The sequence below is a fragment of the Phycodurus eques genome, chromosome 2, assembly GCF_024500275.1.
Source record: "Phycodurus eques isolate BA_2022a chromosome 2, UOR_Pequ_1.1, whole genome shotgun sequence".
Classification (NCBI taxonomy): Eukaryota; Metazoa; Chordata; class Actinopteri; order Syngnathiformes; family Syngnathidae; genus Phycodurus; species Phycodurus eques.
In genome coordinates this window covers 2193171-2205843 of record NC_084526.1, presented here as the reverse complement: position 1 = coordinate 2205843, position 12673 = coordinate 2193171, and the positions used below count along the sequence as shown (strand labels likewise).

Sequence of the window (12673 nt, the reverse complement as noted above, 5' to 3'; positions counted from 1 at the left end):
GGCGGCTCCACTTGGACAAAATAGGGGGACGTCTCGTGGTTTTCGACGCGACGAAAGCAAGATAGCGACCGAGACGGACCAAAGTTGTCGTGGCTGAGCAATGGCTGACATTATTATTATTGACTTGACGCATGACACCATCAATCTTCACCTCCCGTGAGTTACCGATCTCAATGTAGTTTACACTCCGGTTTTCGAGCTCAAATCAACCGAATTGTCTCGTTTTGACGGACCGAAAGTTAGCCAACCTTACACAGCTGAGCTAAAACTAGCTACGCTGCTAACTGCGATCGTGGGGCGTCACTTTCCAACTGCATGATAGTGAGAGGCACGGCAGTTCTTTTGAGTTGATGAATGATTCGAATCAGTTCATTGAAAAGATTCGAATCGTTCAGTTCTTTTTCACAAAATCCTTCAGGTGCTTCCTCATTCATTCATTTATTGATCCAAATAAAAAAAAAAACTCGCCGAACATTCAGAACTGAGTGACGGAACGCTTTCAGCACTTCCGTTTCCGCTCCCAGCCGACTCGCTCGACTCACGGCGGCCAAGCTAAAAGAAAGAATCGTGAGTCTGATACTTGCAGCCCAAATGCCGCTGTGCTATGGTACCTACCTACCAGCAAAAAATTACAAATGACATTGATGTAGTCCACCGCCTACAGGAAGATACCAAGAGGCTTCAAACAGGCCCAGGATGACTAGTGTTTGAAGGTGGAGATTCCTTGCTTGTTCTTTGTGACTTTTCGTTTCCAAAATGAACTGTTGAAAACACATTAACTGCCATTGACGGCTTTAGAAGTCGAATAGGCCTGGCAGTGAATGGGTTAATGTGGACAAATTACTCAACTGGGGCAACGATATCTGGTGATCGCATGGCTCAGAAAGGGAAGCAAGGTTTTGCTATGCCAATGGGGACATTTTACATTCTCAAGGGCATTGCTTTAATTGAATCATCACCACTAACGATACTGTTGTCCTGTTCGTGAATGTATATAGCTACAACTCAAAATGCGATTAACGATATGCTGTTGGATGTATTAGAATTTCGTTGGTTACATTGGCTCTCGAAATGCTCCAACGCAATGATAGTAATGGGAGGATATTTAAATATCGCGACAGATGGCCTCCACGAACCGATGATTATACGGCTACCGATCGGATACGATTCATGCGCGAATTAAATTTAACATGGTTTAAAAAGATTTCAAACGACATAGACAAAATGCTTTTCAATTTGAATTGGAAGAACAAAATTCACCATGTCAAAAAAATAAAAATAAATTGCGTACGAGAATGGCGGCCTTTACTTCTTGGACTTTAATACTTTAAAGAATACATTCAAAATAAATTGGATGAAGCGATTCATAAAGAACCCATTCCCGATGTGGAATTGCCTCCCAAATTGTATTTTTTCAGAATTCGGCATCTGCGTTTTGGTTTGCGGTTAGTTTTGTTTCACGTTTTCCTGCGTTCCACGTTGTTCATGTCTCGTGTGCTCATTGAGTTCGCGCGTCCACCTGTTCTCGTCAACCTACCTCGTGTCGACCAATCGGCTCCCTCCGGCCGCTCGTGTCTTGTCCAGGTGTTCCTCGTTGTCTCGTCAGTCTGTTTTGCATTTAGTTCCCTGGTTTCTTCCCTTATTTTACCCGCACTGGTTTTCTAATAACAGTCTTTCACTTGGTCAATGATTTAACTCAAATGACTATGGAACTATTTTATCTTTGGGAATTTTATATTGTTATAAATGCAATGTATACTGGAGTCATGATGTTTTTTTAAAAGTGTGTGTCATCGAGTCCGAACTTAATATCATGTCATAAAAGACATTGATACTAATTGCTGTTTTTGCGAAGGAGCCCCTGAAAATATTTTTAATTTGTTTTGGAATCGCCCAATTATGGACAGATATTTATAATTTGATAGTACTCTATATATTTGCTTTAGTGAGGAGAAGCGGCTCAGAAAATGGATGGATGGATATATTGTTTAGCCTCATTAACTATGCACCTGCGTGCAAAAAAAAAAAAAAAGTACAGGTACAATCCACGAACGTGAAAGCACACAAAACTTTGGAATTATGTGTTTTATATAATTTATTTTTTGGAATGAGACTGATTAATTACCTGTATTAATTGAACTTGTATGTTTGGTATTCCTAAATAAAACGTTAATTTAAAAAAAAAAAATAATAATAATCTACGTCACCACTTCCTCTGTCGCTCCTGGTTGGTTGTAACGCGACCCGGAAGTGTTTCTTCGGCCGCCACATTGTCAGGAGGTGCTAAAAGGAATTCGCATCACGCGCTTTGCTTCACTTTGGACTTTGTTCCTCAACGCCATCAAGTCTCGACGCAGTGCGTTCAAGAACTGGACTAAAACATCGTCATCAGACCTTCGTGTCCGGATAAACTCGCCTCGGTGCACAGCAGCATTTTGAGCTAGTTTGGCTTAGCTTTGCTTGCTAACCGCTAACAAAAAGACGTGTGCAGACAATATCGCTTGTCGGGGATCGAGTGTGAGCGTAAATGCCTGTGATTATCGTGTGAAAATGTGTGCAAATCCGACAGCAGAGTACGAGGAGGAACTTTGGGCAAGGGAAGAGAAGGAGCCACAAGATGGATTCCTGGACGCTGTTCGCAGGCAGCCTGCAGATGGCATACACACAGGAGGTTTGTGCACTTCTCACTTCTTTACTAACTACTTTCTGTTATTGGAGAAAAAAAAAAAAAAAAACATTCCTCCTGTGTTTAGTTTGTTAGCTCACAAGATTTGGAATGTAACTTTTATAACGTCAATTAATAAGGATCTGATGTATGGGGACCAGAAAGTCCATCGAGGAGCGAGGATATTGCCACAGGAGGAAGGAATGCTTGGGACAAGTAAGACGAGCGGTGATCTGTGACGTCATTTCACGGAGGCGTCGACTGATGATGACGTCATTCCATTAGCACGTGCCACAAATGAACCGTCTGCGGGGCTAAATTATTTCTGTCACCAAAAATGTCGCTTTATGCTTCATATAGTGAGTGAGATTGCATTAGAGTCAAATATAATCAACACAGTTACATTTTGCAACCGTGCAGATGCAAAGATGATGGTGATTGGCCAATAATTTGTCAAAATGTCGGTACTCGCGTGGGGGCTGGCTAATAGTAGTAATAGTAGTAGTAATAGTACATCTTTGGCGTTTCCTATTATGTGTTAACCTAACCTTAAGTCAGTGGACTTTAAAAAAAAAAAAAAAAAAAATCATCATAATAATAAAAAGTGAAGCTCCTGGTTTGATAACATTGCCACCAGGAATTGAGTTTGAATTTGTATTAACTGAAGTCCGCCAAACTTGAAAGTGAGTGTAAGAATTTTTTTTTTTTTTTATCCGCAGTGCAAAGTAAAATGATAGCGCTTCTTCACATTCAGTTTGATCATTTCAGATTCAGTTCGACAAATTCAGTTTCAAATTAGCTGTGATAATAATAATAATAATGCTTTGGTCTCTGGTTCCGGTTGGTGGTTTAGGGGTGGAAATACACAGCAAGCACACCCCAATGCTTGGATTCATTCAGTATTTATAGGAAAAGCATTAACACATCAGGTTTACAGTACATTGAAAAATGTGATTTATAATGGGAATTAATAGTGCCATAGAATGGAATAATAGTGTATCATCAATGTTTATGTCCTATTTCTAATAACTTGACTCCCATGTTTTTTTGTTTTTTTTTAACTTGTTCAAAACTGTGGTGCCAAATTTCAGCCCCCTGACCTTTGACTTTAACTGTTTTGTCGGAATACATCAAAGTCCAAAAATGTCCCAAAAAATGGGCAACGGCTGCATAAGGGCTGGACTCCAATTCATTCATGTAAACCCCCTGAATTCATTTGAAACAGTGGTGTCTGTATCGAGATGTGCTGTGTGCTGCTTCTACCCCTAGGGGTCAGTAAAGCCTATGGCGTGGATTTCAATGCCTGGGCGACGTTATGTCGGGAAAGAACCGGAAAGACGACTTAGTCACGTCTGTGAACTATGTCCTCCCCTGTGTTCGAAAGGAAGCACCTTTTTTATCTCTTTCTGACCGTATGATGCATTCCACAAAGGTTAAACATAAATAAAAACAGAATACAATGATTTGATTTGCTCCTTGAGCCGTCACCCTGTCGTGGTGGAGGGGTTTGTGTGTCCCAGTGATCCTAGGAGCTAAGTTGTCTGGGGCTTTATGCCCCTGGCAGGGTCACCCATCACAAACAGGCCTGAGGTGAGGGACTAGACAAAGCACGGCTCAAAGACCCCTTATGATGACGACAAACAATGGACTCAAGTTTTCCCTTGCCCGGATGCGGGTCACCGGGGCCCCCCACTGGAGCCGAAAAGCATTTCGCAGCAATAATAAACACCAAAGTCACAAGGTGAGACTTGACTGAGCAAAGCTTGACTTTACCCAACCGTGTCTTTGTCTTCTTGTGTCCTGCAGACGTCAGCGAAGATCTTCCTTCGGAGCAGCAGGAGCCAGAGCCCGGTCACATTAAAAAAGAGGAGCCGGATCCCACTTACATTAACGAGATCGATGAGTCAAAGCCCCCTGACGTGAAAGAGGAAGAGCAGGAAGTTGATATCACCAACTTTCCACTAACTGTCATTGTGAAGAGTGAAGATGACGACGACGACGAAGAAGGTGATGGGGACCAACGTGGAGGATCACAAGAAGATGGTCTCTTAGCGCCATTATCAGATAGCGATGACGTAATGTCACAAACGCTTGACACTGAAGACGACGACGACGATGACGATGATGATGATGAACACTCAAAAGGTGACATGACATGTCACACTGACAGCAAACGCGTGAAATGTTCTCAGTGTGACAAAACGTTTTACAACAACTCAAATTTGAAAAGACACATACGAACACACACTGGAGAAAAACCTTTTGTCTGCTCAGTTTGTGGCAAAGGATTCTCGATTAAGACAAACTTAACGAGGCACAAAAGAAGACACAATGGTGAGAAACCTTTTGCCTGCTTAGTTTGTGGTAAAAGATTCTCTACAAAGGAAGATTTAAAAATACACACAAGAATACACACTGGGGTGAAACCTTTTGCTTGCTCAGTTTGCGGTCAGAGATTCTCTAGAACTACGATTTTAACAACACACACAAGAACACACACTGGGGAAAAACCTTTTGCCTGTTCTGTTTGTGGTCTTAGCTTCACTCAAAAGACAAATTTAACAAGGCACACAAGAACACACACTGGTGAGAAACCCTTTGCTTGCTCAGTTTGTGGGAAAACATTCAACAGAAAGACAAATTTAGCAACACACGCAAGTACTCATGGGTTAGAGTAACGATTCAGCGTGAGGTTAAGAGACGAGTGTGCGGGTGAGGAGAACGGAAAGGGGGAGGGTGGGCACCATCTTGAAATTGTTGATCAGAAATATTCATTTGCATCTGGGGAGCAATTTAGCCAGTCATCATGCTGGGTATAAAATTGGTGCAGTAACGTTCTCTTAAGTGTTATTTGATTTGCACAATATAAAAGTTTTTGGAGTTTTTTTTTTTTCTTTTTCTGTATGTTGCCTTGATTCTCATTATTCTTCGCTGTTGCTGTATCCTAATTTGTTGATTATATTTCAAATAAAATGATAAGATACAATTGTGTGTTTTAATTGGCGTGCGTTTGGGTGGTGGTGTGCCAAGGGGGGTCTTGCATAGGGCACCATTCAAGCTCGGACCGCCACTGTCAAGTACACACAAATTGCACTGCGCAAAGGGCGCCGAGACTTCCAAGAAATGTATGCGGTTTAAAGTGACGAGTTAGTAGTGCGATCATCTGGGACAATGTCGGGAGCTGCAGCGGCAGTTCTGCACAGCGGTCATCGACTCAGTCCTGTGTTCTTCCCTCACAGTCTGGTTTGATGCTGCTACAAAAAAAGGACAAACTCCCGACTGCTGCGGACAATCCAAACTGCTGAAAGGATCGTCGGTAACCCCCTGCCCACCCTCGAGGGCTTGCACGCTGCCAGAACTAAGACGAGAGCGTGCAAAATCCTCTCGGACCCTCTGCATCCCGGTCACCGGCTCTTCCGGCTCCTGCCCTCAGGTAGGCGCGACCGATCAACAACAACAACACTACTGCACACTTGGATTGCTCTTTGAGTCATCATCTACAAGTTACTGTTCGGCGAGAGACGTTTGATGGTGGTTATAACACAGGCAAGACGTTGCAAGTAGACTGCAGTAATAGGAGTAATTTTGTTTCGCAGAGGACAAAGAATATATGCCTGTGAGTATTGTTATGGGTGGTACGGTGAGGGCTGGTTAGCACGTCTGCCTCACATTTCTGACGACCGGGGTTCAATCCCGGCCACGCCTGTCTGGGGTTTGCATGTTCTCCCCGTGTTCCTCCCACATCCCAAAAACATGCGTGGTAGGTTGATTGAAGACTCTACATTGGCCGTAGGTGTGAGTGTGAATGCTTGTTTGTTTATATGTGCTCTGTGATTGGCTGATGTCTGGTTCAGGGTGTACGCCGCCTCTCGCCGGAAGACATCTGTTAGGGAGAGGCTCCAGCACGCCCGCGACTCTAGTGAGGATGAGCGATACGTAAAATGGATGGATGGGGTATTGTTATATTGCCTGACTACGTTGTTGCTGCACCATTTGTGTTCAAATATCCGCTGCTTAAAGGGTTCTAACCGCCGCAACATCGATCATTATAAGTAATTATAATTGCCTATCTAGATCAATAGTTACTTTGAACCAGAAATATACTAGAAAATAGAACCACAAACACTTTAAGAGCATTTGAAGCACTTTCAAACCTCGGCCTACCCACACAATGTGGTTCAGCGGACAACTCGTTTGGTTTTATTTTGGCTCCATTTGTCATCTGAATTAAAGAGAGACACACACACACACACACGGGTATAGCATACAGACTGGATAGTATTTTGCAAGGGCAAAAAAAAATTCATATCCGTGAATGGATAAATTCATAAATGCTGGAACTCAAGTATCGTGTGACAAACACAAGACAAAAAAGAATGAGAAGCTAGAAAGCAACTGAACACTACCAGAGTTTCAAGAATTGTATTTTATTCAGGCTTTTCCTTACCACACAAAAAATCAGCTTCAGCACAATCTAATTATTATTATTTTTATCATCGATTCATTGATCGCTGCTCTTCTCACCAGCACACTTGTGTTTCTTAATATAATTCTTACTGGAAAATCTTTTAGCGCACACATTGCAACTGAATGGTTTCTCCCCAGCATGTGTTCTTGAATGCCTTGTTAAATTTGCCTTAATGGAAAATATTTTAGCACAAACTGAACAGGCAAAAGGTTTCTCTCCTGTGTGTGCTTTTGCGTGTGCTATTAAATCTCTCTTGAAAGTGAACGTTTCCCCACAAACTGAACATGCAAATGGTTTCTTGTGTGTTGCGATGTGCGTTCGTAAATTCCCCCTTAAAGAGAATCTTTTACAACAAATTGGACAGCTAAAAGGTTTCTCTCCAGTGTGTGTTCTTAAGTGTGTTCGTAGGTTCCCTCTTAAAGAGAATCTTTTACCACAAACTGAACAGGGAAAAGGTTTCTCCCCTGTATGTTTTCTTGTGTGTCGTCTTAAACTTTCCTTTATAGAGAAGCTTTTATCACAAATTGAGCAGGTAAACGGTTTCTCGCCAGTGTGGGTTCTTGCATGGTTTCTTAAGCTTCGCTTCTCAATGAATTTTTTACCGCAAACTGAGCAGGCAAATGGTTTTTCTTCAGTGTGCGTTATTGCATGTTTTCTTAAGCTTCCCTTCCCAATGTATCTTTTACCACAAACTGAGCAGGCAAAAGGTTTCTCCCCAGTATGTATTCTTGCATGTTGTTCCATGTGTGCCTTTTCAAAGAATCTTTTACCACAAACTGAGCAGGCAAATGTTTTCTCTCCCACGTGTGTTCTTGTGTGTCTTATTAAACTTATCTTTACAGAGAAGCTTTTATCACAAACCGGACACGCAAATGGTTTCTCCCCAGTGTGTGTTCTTGCGTGTGGTTTCAAGTGTGCCTTTTTAGAAAATGTTTTACCACAAACTGAGCAGGCAAAAGGTTTCTCTCCTGTGTGCGTTCTCATGTGTCCTTTCAAATTCCCCTTTGAACTAAATGTTTTCCCACACCGAGAACATTCCCAGCGTTTGTTGTGAGCGTGACATGTCATATCACCTCGAGAGTGTTCATCATCATCATCATCATGAGACTGTGACGTTATGTCGTCACTATCTGACAGTGGCGCTAAGAGGCTTTCTGTGCGTGATCCTCCACGATGGTCTCTATCACCTTCTGTTGTCATGTGTTGACTTGAGCTGCTGCTGCTGCTTGGAGGCTCCGCCCCTTTGCGCTCCTCACTTTGAGCTTCACCTTCATCATGCTCAGTCTTGAATGGGACAAGAATCAATGGCAACTTGGTGAGAGCATCTTCCTTTTCCTCTTTAATGTTCGGTGGCTGTGGCAGCTCTTCCTCTTTAATGAGGTGCTCCTCATCCTCATCTTCCACTTTAATGCAAAAGAACGCTTCCCCCTCCTCTTCCTCTTTCATGAGCGGGGACTCTGGCTCCTGCTGCTCAGGACGAAGATCTTCACTGACGTCTGCAGGAAACCAGAAGACAAAAACCACATCTGCTTCGTTAAAGCCTGGTCTCATGTTGCGACTTTGATGCTGTGCATTATCGTTGATACAGCGGTGCCTTGACTCGTGAGTTTATTTCATTCTGTGACCAAGCTTGCAACTCAAATTACTCAGGGTACATGTTTCGAAACAAAAGGCACTGTACAGTAAAAGCAAAATATGAAAGCATAATAGTCCCGAATTTGCCTTTGTCCCTTCTAAGATCAGACGAGATGGCGCATTCTCAGAGGCGTAACGCTGTCCATCGTAAGCGCACCCGCAGCCCACCAGGCCATTTTATTGTGTTCGTGAGGCCGGCGGTTTAGGAGGGGCGCCAACAAGTTGAAAAATGTTTTCTTCCATTATGGATGTGTTTTGTTTGGGTCAGCACGTGCTCTATTTTCCCAGACATGACTTGAGATGGTAAAATGTTGACCCAAGGGACCTCCGGGTTCGCCTGAAGTGCGACAGCTTCCCTTGGCCCAAACATCAGGACCTCTGACTTTTAACCTTGAAAACAAAGGACGTGTAGTCAAATCAGATTTGTTTTCATTGCACCGTACGAGAGGTTTTGCATTTTCTCGCGTCAGCGGCATGTATATTTTGGCATACGCATGGAAATAAAAGAGATGCTCTGCTTTTCGGACGATGGACTCATGTGGAGGAAGGGAGAAGAGGAGAGGCCCGAGAATAGAGCTTTGGGGTACCTCAGTCACCGGCCACGATACTCCCCCCCCCCTCCTCCTCACCTCACAAATGAAGACTTACTTTCACTTCTATTTTGTAGGAAGTAGTTGTTCAACGAGTGAGAGTAAGAAGTGCACAAACCTGCTCCGCGCAGCGCATCTCGAGGCGGTCGGAACACAGCGTCCACTTGGAGAAGTTGCGACTCCGTCCCTTCCTTGGTTCCAGAAAGTTCCTCCTTCCACTCCGCTGTCTTTCTCGTGCACATTTTCACACGGTAATCAAAACGCTTTGCCCCACCAACTTGATGACTGACTTGTGTCGCTGACGACCGCGTCCCTTTGCTAGCGGCTAGCGAGCTGAGCTAAACTAAGCTAAGCTAGCTGCAGACGAGAAAGCTCGGCGTGTATCGAGGCGACAACAAAATCCCAATTTGATGTTTTAGTCCAGCGACATGCTGACGGTCGCATTCTTTCTTTCTTTCACTGCGTCCAGTATTCATTCGAGAGGGATTATTTAATACTCTTACTAGTAAGAGCGCTTAAGAGTTCAGCAGGGTGGAGTACGGCAACTCCATTTGGACAAACTGTGGCTGTGTCCCAGAATTCTTTGCGCGACTCCAACGCAATTACTTTATTGTGCGTAGCTTTGCATTCGTGGGCAGCGAACACATTATGTTCGTTCTCATCCCAATCGTACTGCACGAACCAAAAAGCTGTACAATCGTATAATTCATATTTCTTTGTTTTACTGCCTTCCCCCCCCCCCCCCCCCCCCCCCCCATCCTCTGCGACCTCCCTGGCTTCCTATGACGTACAATGTTATTTTGTCGAAGGAAAGGTGTTTTCAAAAGCTGCAAACTCCACTTGAAGTCATCACAATGAGTCAGACGCCTTTGACGGTGCTTTTAATAAAACTTTCCCTGACAGCAAGTCAATGCACAAACAGGACATTTGCATTTATGCGTGAGTTTGCGCGTGTGTGTGCGTGTCACCATGGAAAAGAAAATCGCGAACTTTTATGTCCAGGAAGGAAAGCGGAATAGCAATCAGACACTTTCGACCCATCGCCACGGCAGCGAGGAATTATGGGAATTTAGGCCAAAATGGCTGCATCTACAGACACACACACACACACATTTCACATCTATACACACATACATGCATATCTGCAGAGTGCAAACACACATACACGGAGACGCACACACGCGGCGTGTTGAGTCAGTCGTCAGGTTCGACGACGCACTGCTCCACGATCTCCCTGAGGTCGGGATTCTCCATGGCGGCGGCCACGCGTTCCTTGTCGTTGATCTGCTTGTTGACTGAAACGTGCAAAAAAAACACAGCACACATTTTATATGGATAGACGATAAAAGTTTATTTCAAGTAATAGATATAAATATATGTTAAGTCATGTTCGCAATTTATTCTGTGGATTAAAACTGAACGTGAATTGAATGAATTGAATATATGTTGTTTCAAATGAATGCAATTTGAAATGAATTGGCCATAGGGTTCGAGTCAGGGTTGGCGAGTACGGTTCATACACAAATGACAGACGAGACGCGCAATTAAAAGATGTAAAGTGACTTACCGTCCTCCTCGGTGGAGTGCGTTCCCTCGCTGATGTAAATCTCCAGCTGACAAGAAATAGTTTTTTTTCACTAGTGCGAGTCACTAGTGCACACTAGCGACTCTGTTGGGAATCACTCCGCTCATCACTCACTCGCTGTGTCGGGATTTTATTATGCGACGGACGTGTGGAGTTCACTGGAAATCCGAACGCAACCGCTCAATCCTAACGTAAACGTTAGCTCAATGCTAACATAGATTGAGTAAATGTTTTTTTGGGAGGGGGAGCGCCGGCGCTTACGTCGTCGCACGCCAACCGATGCGACTGACGGCAGGCAGCGTGGGCGCTCCGGTGCATTTTGATTGGAGATGCCACGAGGTGGTGGCAAAGCACTACTTTTGTCCAAATGGAGCACAGTTTGTCGCTGGCACCAAAGCTGGCAGGCAGACGGAGAGGGATTCCCAACATTGGCGATATGACGTCATGTGGCCGTTGTCAGGGGCGCACTCACTTTGTGTTTGAAGGGCAGACATCTCTGCAGCTTGACTTGTAAACACAAACCTGCAGAACAAAACACACACACACACACACAAACAGTCAGGATGAGGATGAGGCGCACGACGGGAAGCGGCCGAGATCGAGCGACCGATGAGTGTGGCCAGGGAGCAGTGCGGGACGGTCGGCGAGAACTTGATGACGATGAGGTACTCGTCGGGGCCCAGCTCCCGGACCTCCACGCACTTCTCCGTCACCACGTCCAGCTCCTCCAGCGTGCTGGGCTTCTCCGGGTCTCGGATGGATCGGATCACGTCTGGCGCGGGGGCGGGAAACACAAAAGACCAGATCACATCAAATACAATCGAAAGAAAGAAACTAGTTTTTGTTTGTTTGTTTGTTTGTTTTTAAACGTGGAATTAATATTACGTCATTAAAACACGAACGCAGCAGAGCACCGAAAAGAAAAAGAAAAAAAGCAACACACGCTCACAAAAAAAAATAAAATCCTTTCAGAGCAAACTTGAAGCCGATGACGACTTTATATTTAATCACGTCATTTTTCCGAACGGCCGCTGTTGTTGTTAAAACGAGCACTTTTTCAACGGAGTCACCCACCGTACACTTCTAAGGCTTTCTCTTCCATTCTTGTGCTCCTTGGAACATCCCTGGCGTCAAAGTGTGGCACCGTGCGTGATGGTCCGAGATAACACGAACAAAAAACAAAACAAAAAAAAGGTGACTTTTACACTCGAAAAGAAGGCAGCGCGTCAGCAGTTCTCTTTTTCACCCAAGTCGCCAGATAACAACGGCAGGCGGACATTTTGTTTCCGGCAAAAGCAATCGATGCCCGAGCAGTCGTCCCTGCTGAAAGCGGAACCAAAAAAAAAAGTCTGCCGTTGACATTCCGGACGGCTCGAATGTTCCCACACTCTTCCTCTGCATGGCACTTACGCTATATTTTTGTTTTTATTGTAATAACAATTTGTTTGGTTGTTGCCACTAATGTTAATCCGAGTAAATGAAAAACTTGTATTATGGATTGAGAGCAAATTAATGGTCTGATGTGATTTGCTAACGTGACTGACGTACAACTCACAGAATTGATATTCGTCTTTTGATTGAGTGGGCCTTCTTTGCTTGTCCTCTCATTGGTCAGACGCAGTCAGCTGACATCTGGACTGTGTCACCTGACCGGGAGTTCACCAAAAATGGCTCAGCTGGACGCGTTCTTGTGAGCTTCGGCGTGTTGTCCGACAAGTAGAAGTTACCTC

The 12673-nt window shown here is 44.2% G+C and overlaps 3 protein-coding genes across 7 annotated transcripts; 1 reads left to right on the top strand and 2 right to left on the bottom strand.

The window, feature by feature from the left end:
* Nucleotides 1-38: 38 nt before the first annotated feature.
* Nucleotides 39-12663, top strand: LOC133418212 (oocyte zinc finger protein XlCOF19). Of its 3 annotated transcripts, XM_061706695.1 has the most exons (5): nt 39-156; nt 2570-2671; nt 4472-4810; nt 5905-6098; nt 12559-12663. In XM_061706695.1, the coding sequence occupies exons 1-5, from the start codon at nt 132-134 to the stop codon at nt 12661-12663; spliced, it is 765 nt and encodes a 254-aa protein (XP_061562679.1). In that variant the 5' UTR covers nt 39-131. The 3 variants fall into 3 exon arrangements, with proteins under 3 accessions (XP_061562679.1, XP_061562670.1, XP_061562661.1); XM_061706686.1 differs by lacking the exons at nt 5905-6098; nt 12559-12663 and having other exon boundaries at nt 2573-2671; nt 4472-5883; XM_061706677.1 differs by lacking the exons at nt 5905-6098; nt 12559-12663 and having other exon boundaries at nt 4472-5883.
* On the bottom strand, nt 7104-9913 carry LOC133417594 (gastrula zinc finger protein XlCGF57.1-like). 2 transcript variants are annotated; one of them, XM_061705434.1, is made up of 2 exons: nt 9477-9913; nt 7104-8629 (listed from the first exon to the last, which is right to left on the bottom strand). In XM_061705434.1, the coding sequence occupies exons 1-2, from the start codon at nt 9598-9600 to the stop codon at nt 7167-7169; spliced, it is 1587 nt and encodes a 528-aa protein (XP_061561418.1). In that variant the 5' UTR covers nt 9601-9913; the 3' UTR covers nt 7104-7166. The 2 variants fall into 2 exon arrangements, with proteins under 2 accessions (XP_061561418.1, XP_061561426.1); XM_061705442.1 differs by having other exon boundaries at nt 7104-9158; nt 9477-9553.
* On the bottom strand, nt 10224-12227 carry ciao2a (cytosolic iron-sulfur assembly component 2A). 2 transcript variants are annotated; one of them, XM_061663990.1, is made up of 5 exons: nt 12018-12227; nt 11551-11715; nt 11416-11465; nt 10926-10971; nt 10224-10653 (listed from the first exon to the last, which is right to left on the bottom strand). In XM_061663990.1, exons 1-5 carry the CDS (start codon nt 12043-12045, stop codon nt 10553-10555), a joined length of 390 nt encoding a protein of 129 aa, XP_061519974.1. In that variant the 5' UTR covers nt 12046-12227; the 3' UTR covers nt 10224-10552. The 2 variants fall into 2 exon arrangements, with proteins under 2 accessions (XP_061519974.1, XP_061519968.1); XM_061663984.1 differs by having other exon boundaries at nt 11416-11715.
* Nucleotides 12664-12673: the final 10 nt, after the last annotated feature.

Coding starts and splice junctions, on each gene's coding strand:
- LOC133418212 (XM_061706677.1), top strand. CDS start 132: ATGACACCATCAATCTTCACCTCCC. Junction 157..2,569: donor ACCATCAATCTTCACCTCCC/GTGAGTTACCGA, acceptor CAAATCCGACAG/CAGAGTACGAGGAGGAACTT. Junction 2,672..4,471: donor AGATGGCATACACACAGGAG/GTTTGTGCACTT, acceptor TGTGTCCTGCAG/ACGTCAGCGAAGATCTTCCT.
- LOC133417594 (XM_061705434.1), bottom strand. CDS start 9,600: ATGTGCACGAGAAAGACAGCGGAGTGGAAGGAGGAACTTTCTGGAACC. Junction 8,630..9,476: donor AGATGCGCTGCGCGGAGCAG/GTTTGTGCACTT, acceptor GGTTTCCTGCAG/ACGTCAGTGAAGATCTTCGT.
- ciao2a (XM_061663984.1), bottom strand. CDS start 12,045: ATGGAAGAGAAAGCCTTAGAAGTGTACG. Junction 11,716..12,017: donor GAAAGCCTTAGAAGTGTACG/GTGGGTGACTCC, acceptor CCCCCGCGCCAG/ACGTGATCCGATCCATCCGA. Junction 10,654..10,925: donor GCACTCCACCGAGGAGGACG/GTAAGTCACTTT, acceptor TGCACGTTTCAG/TCAACAAGCAGATCAACGAC.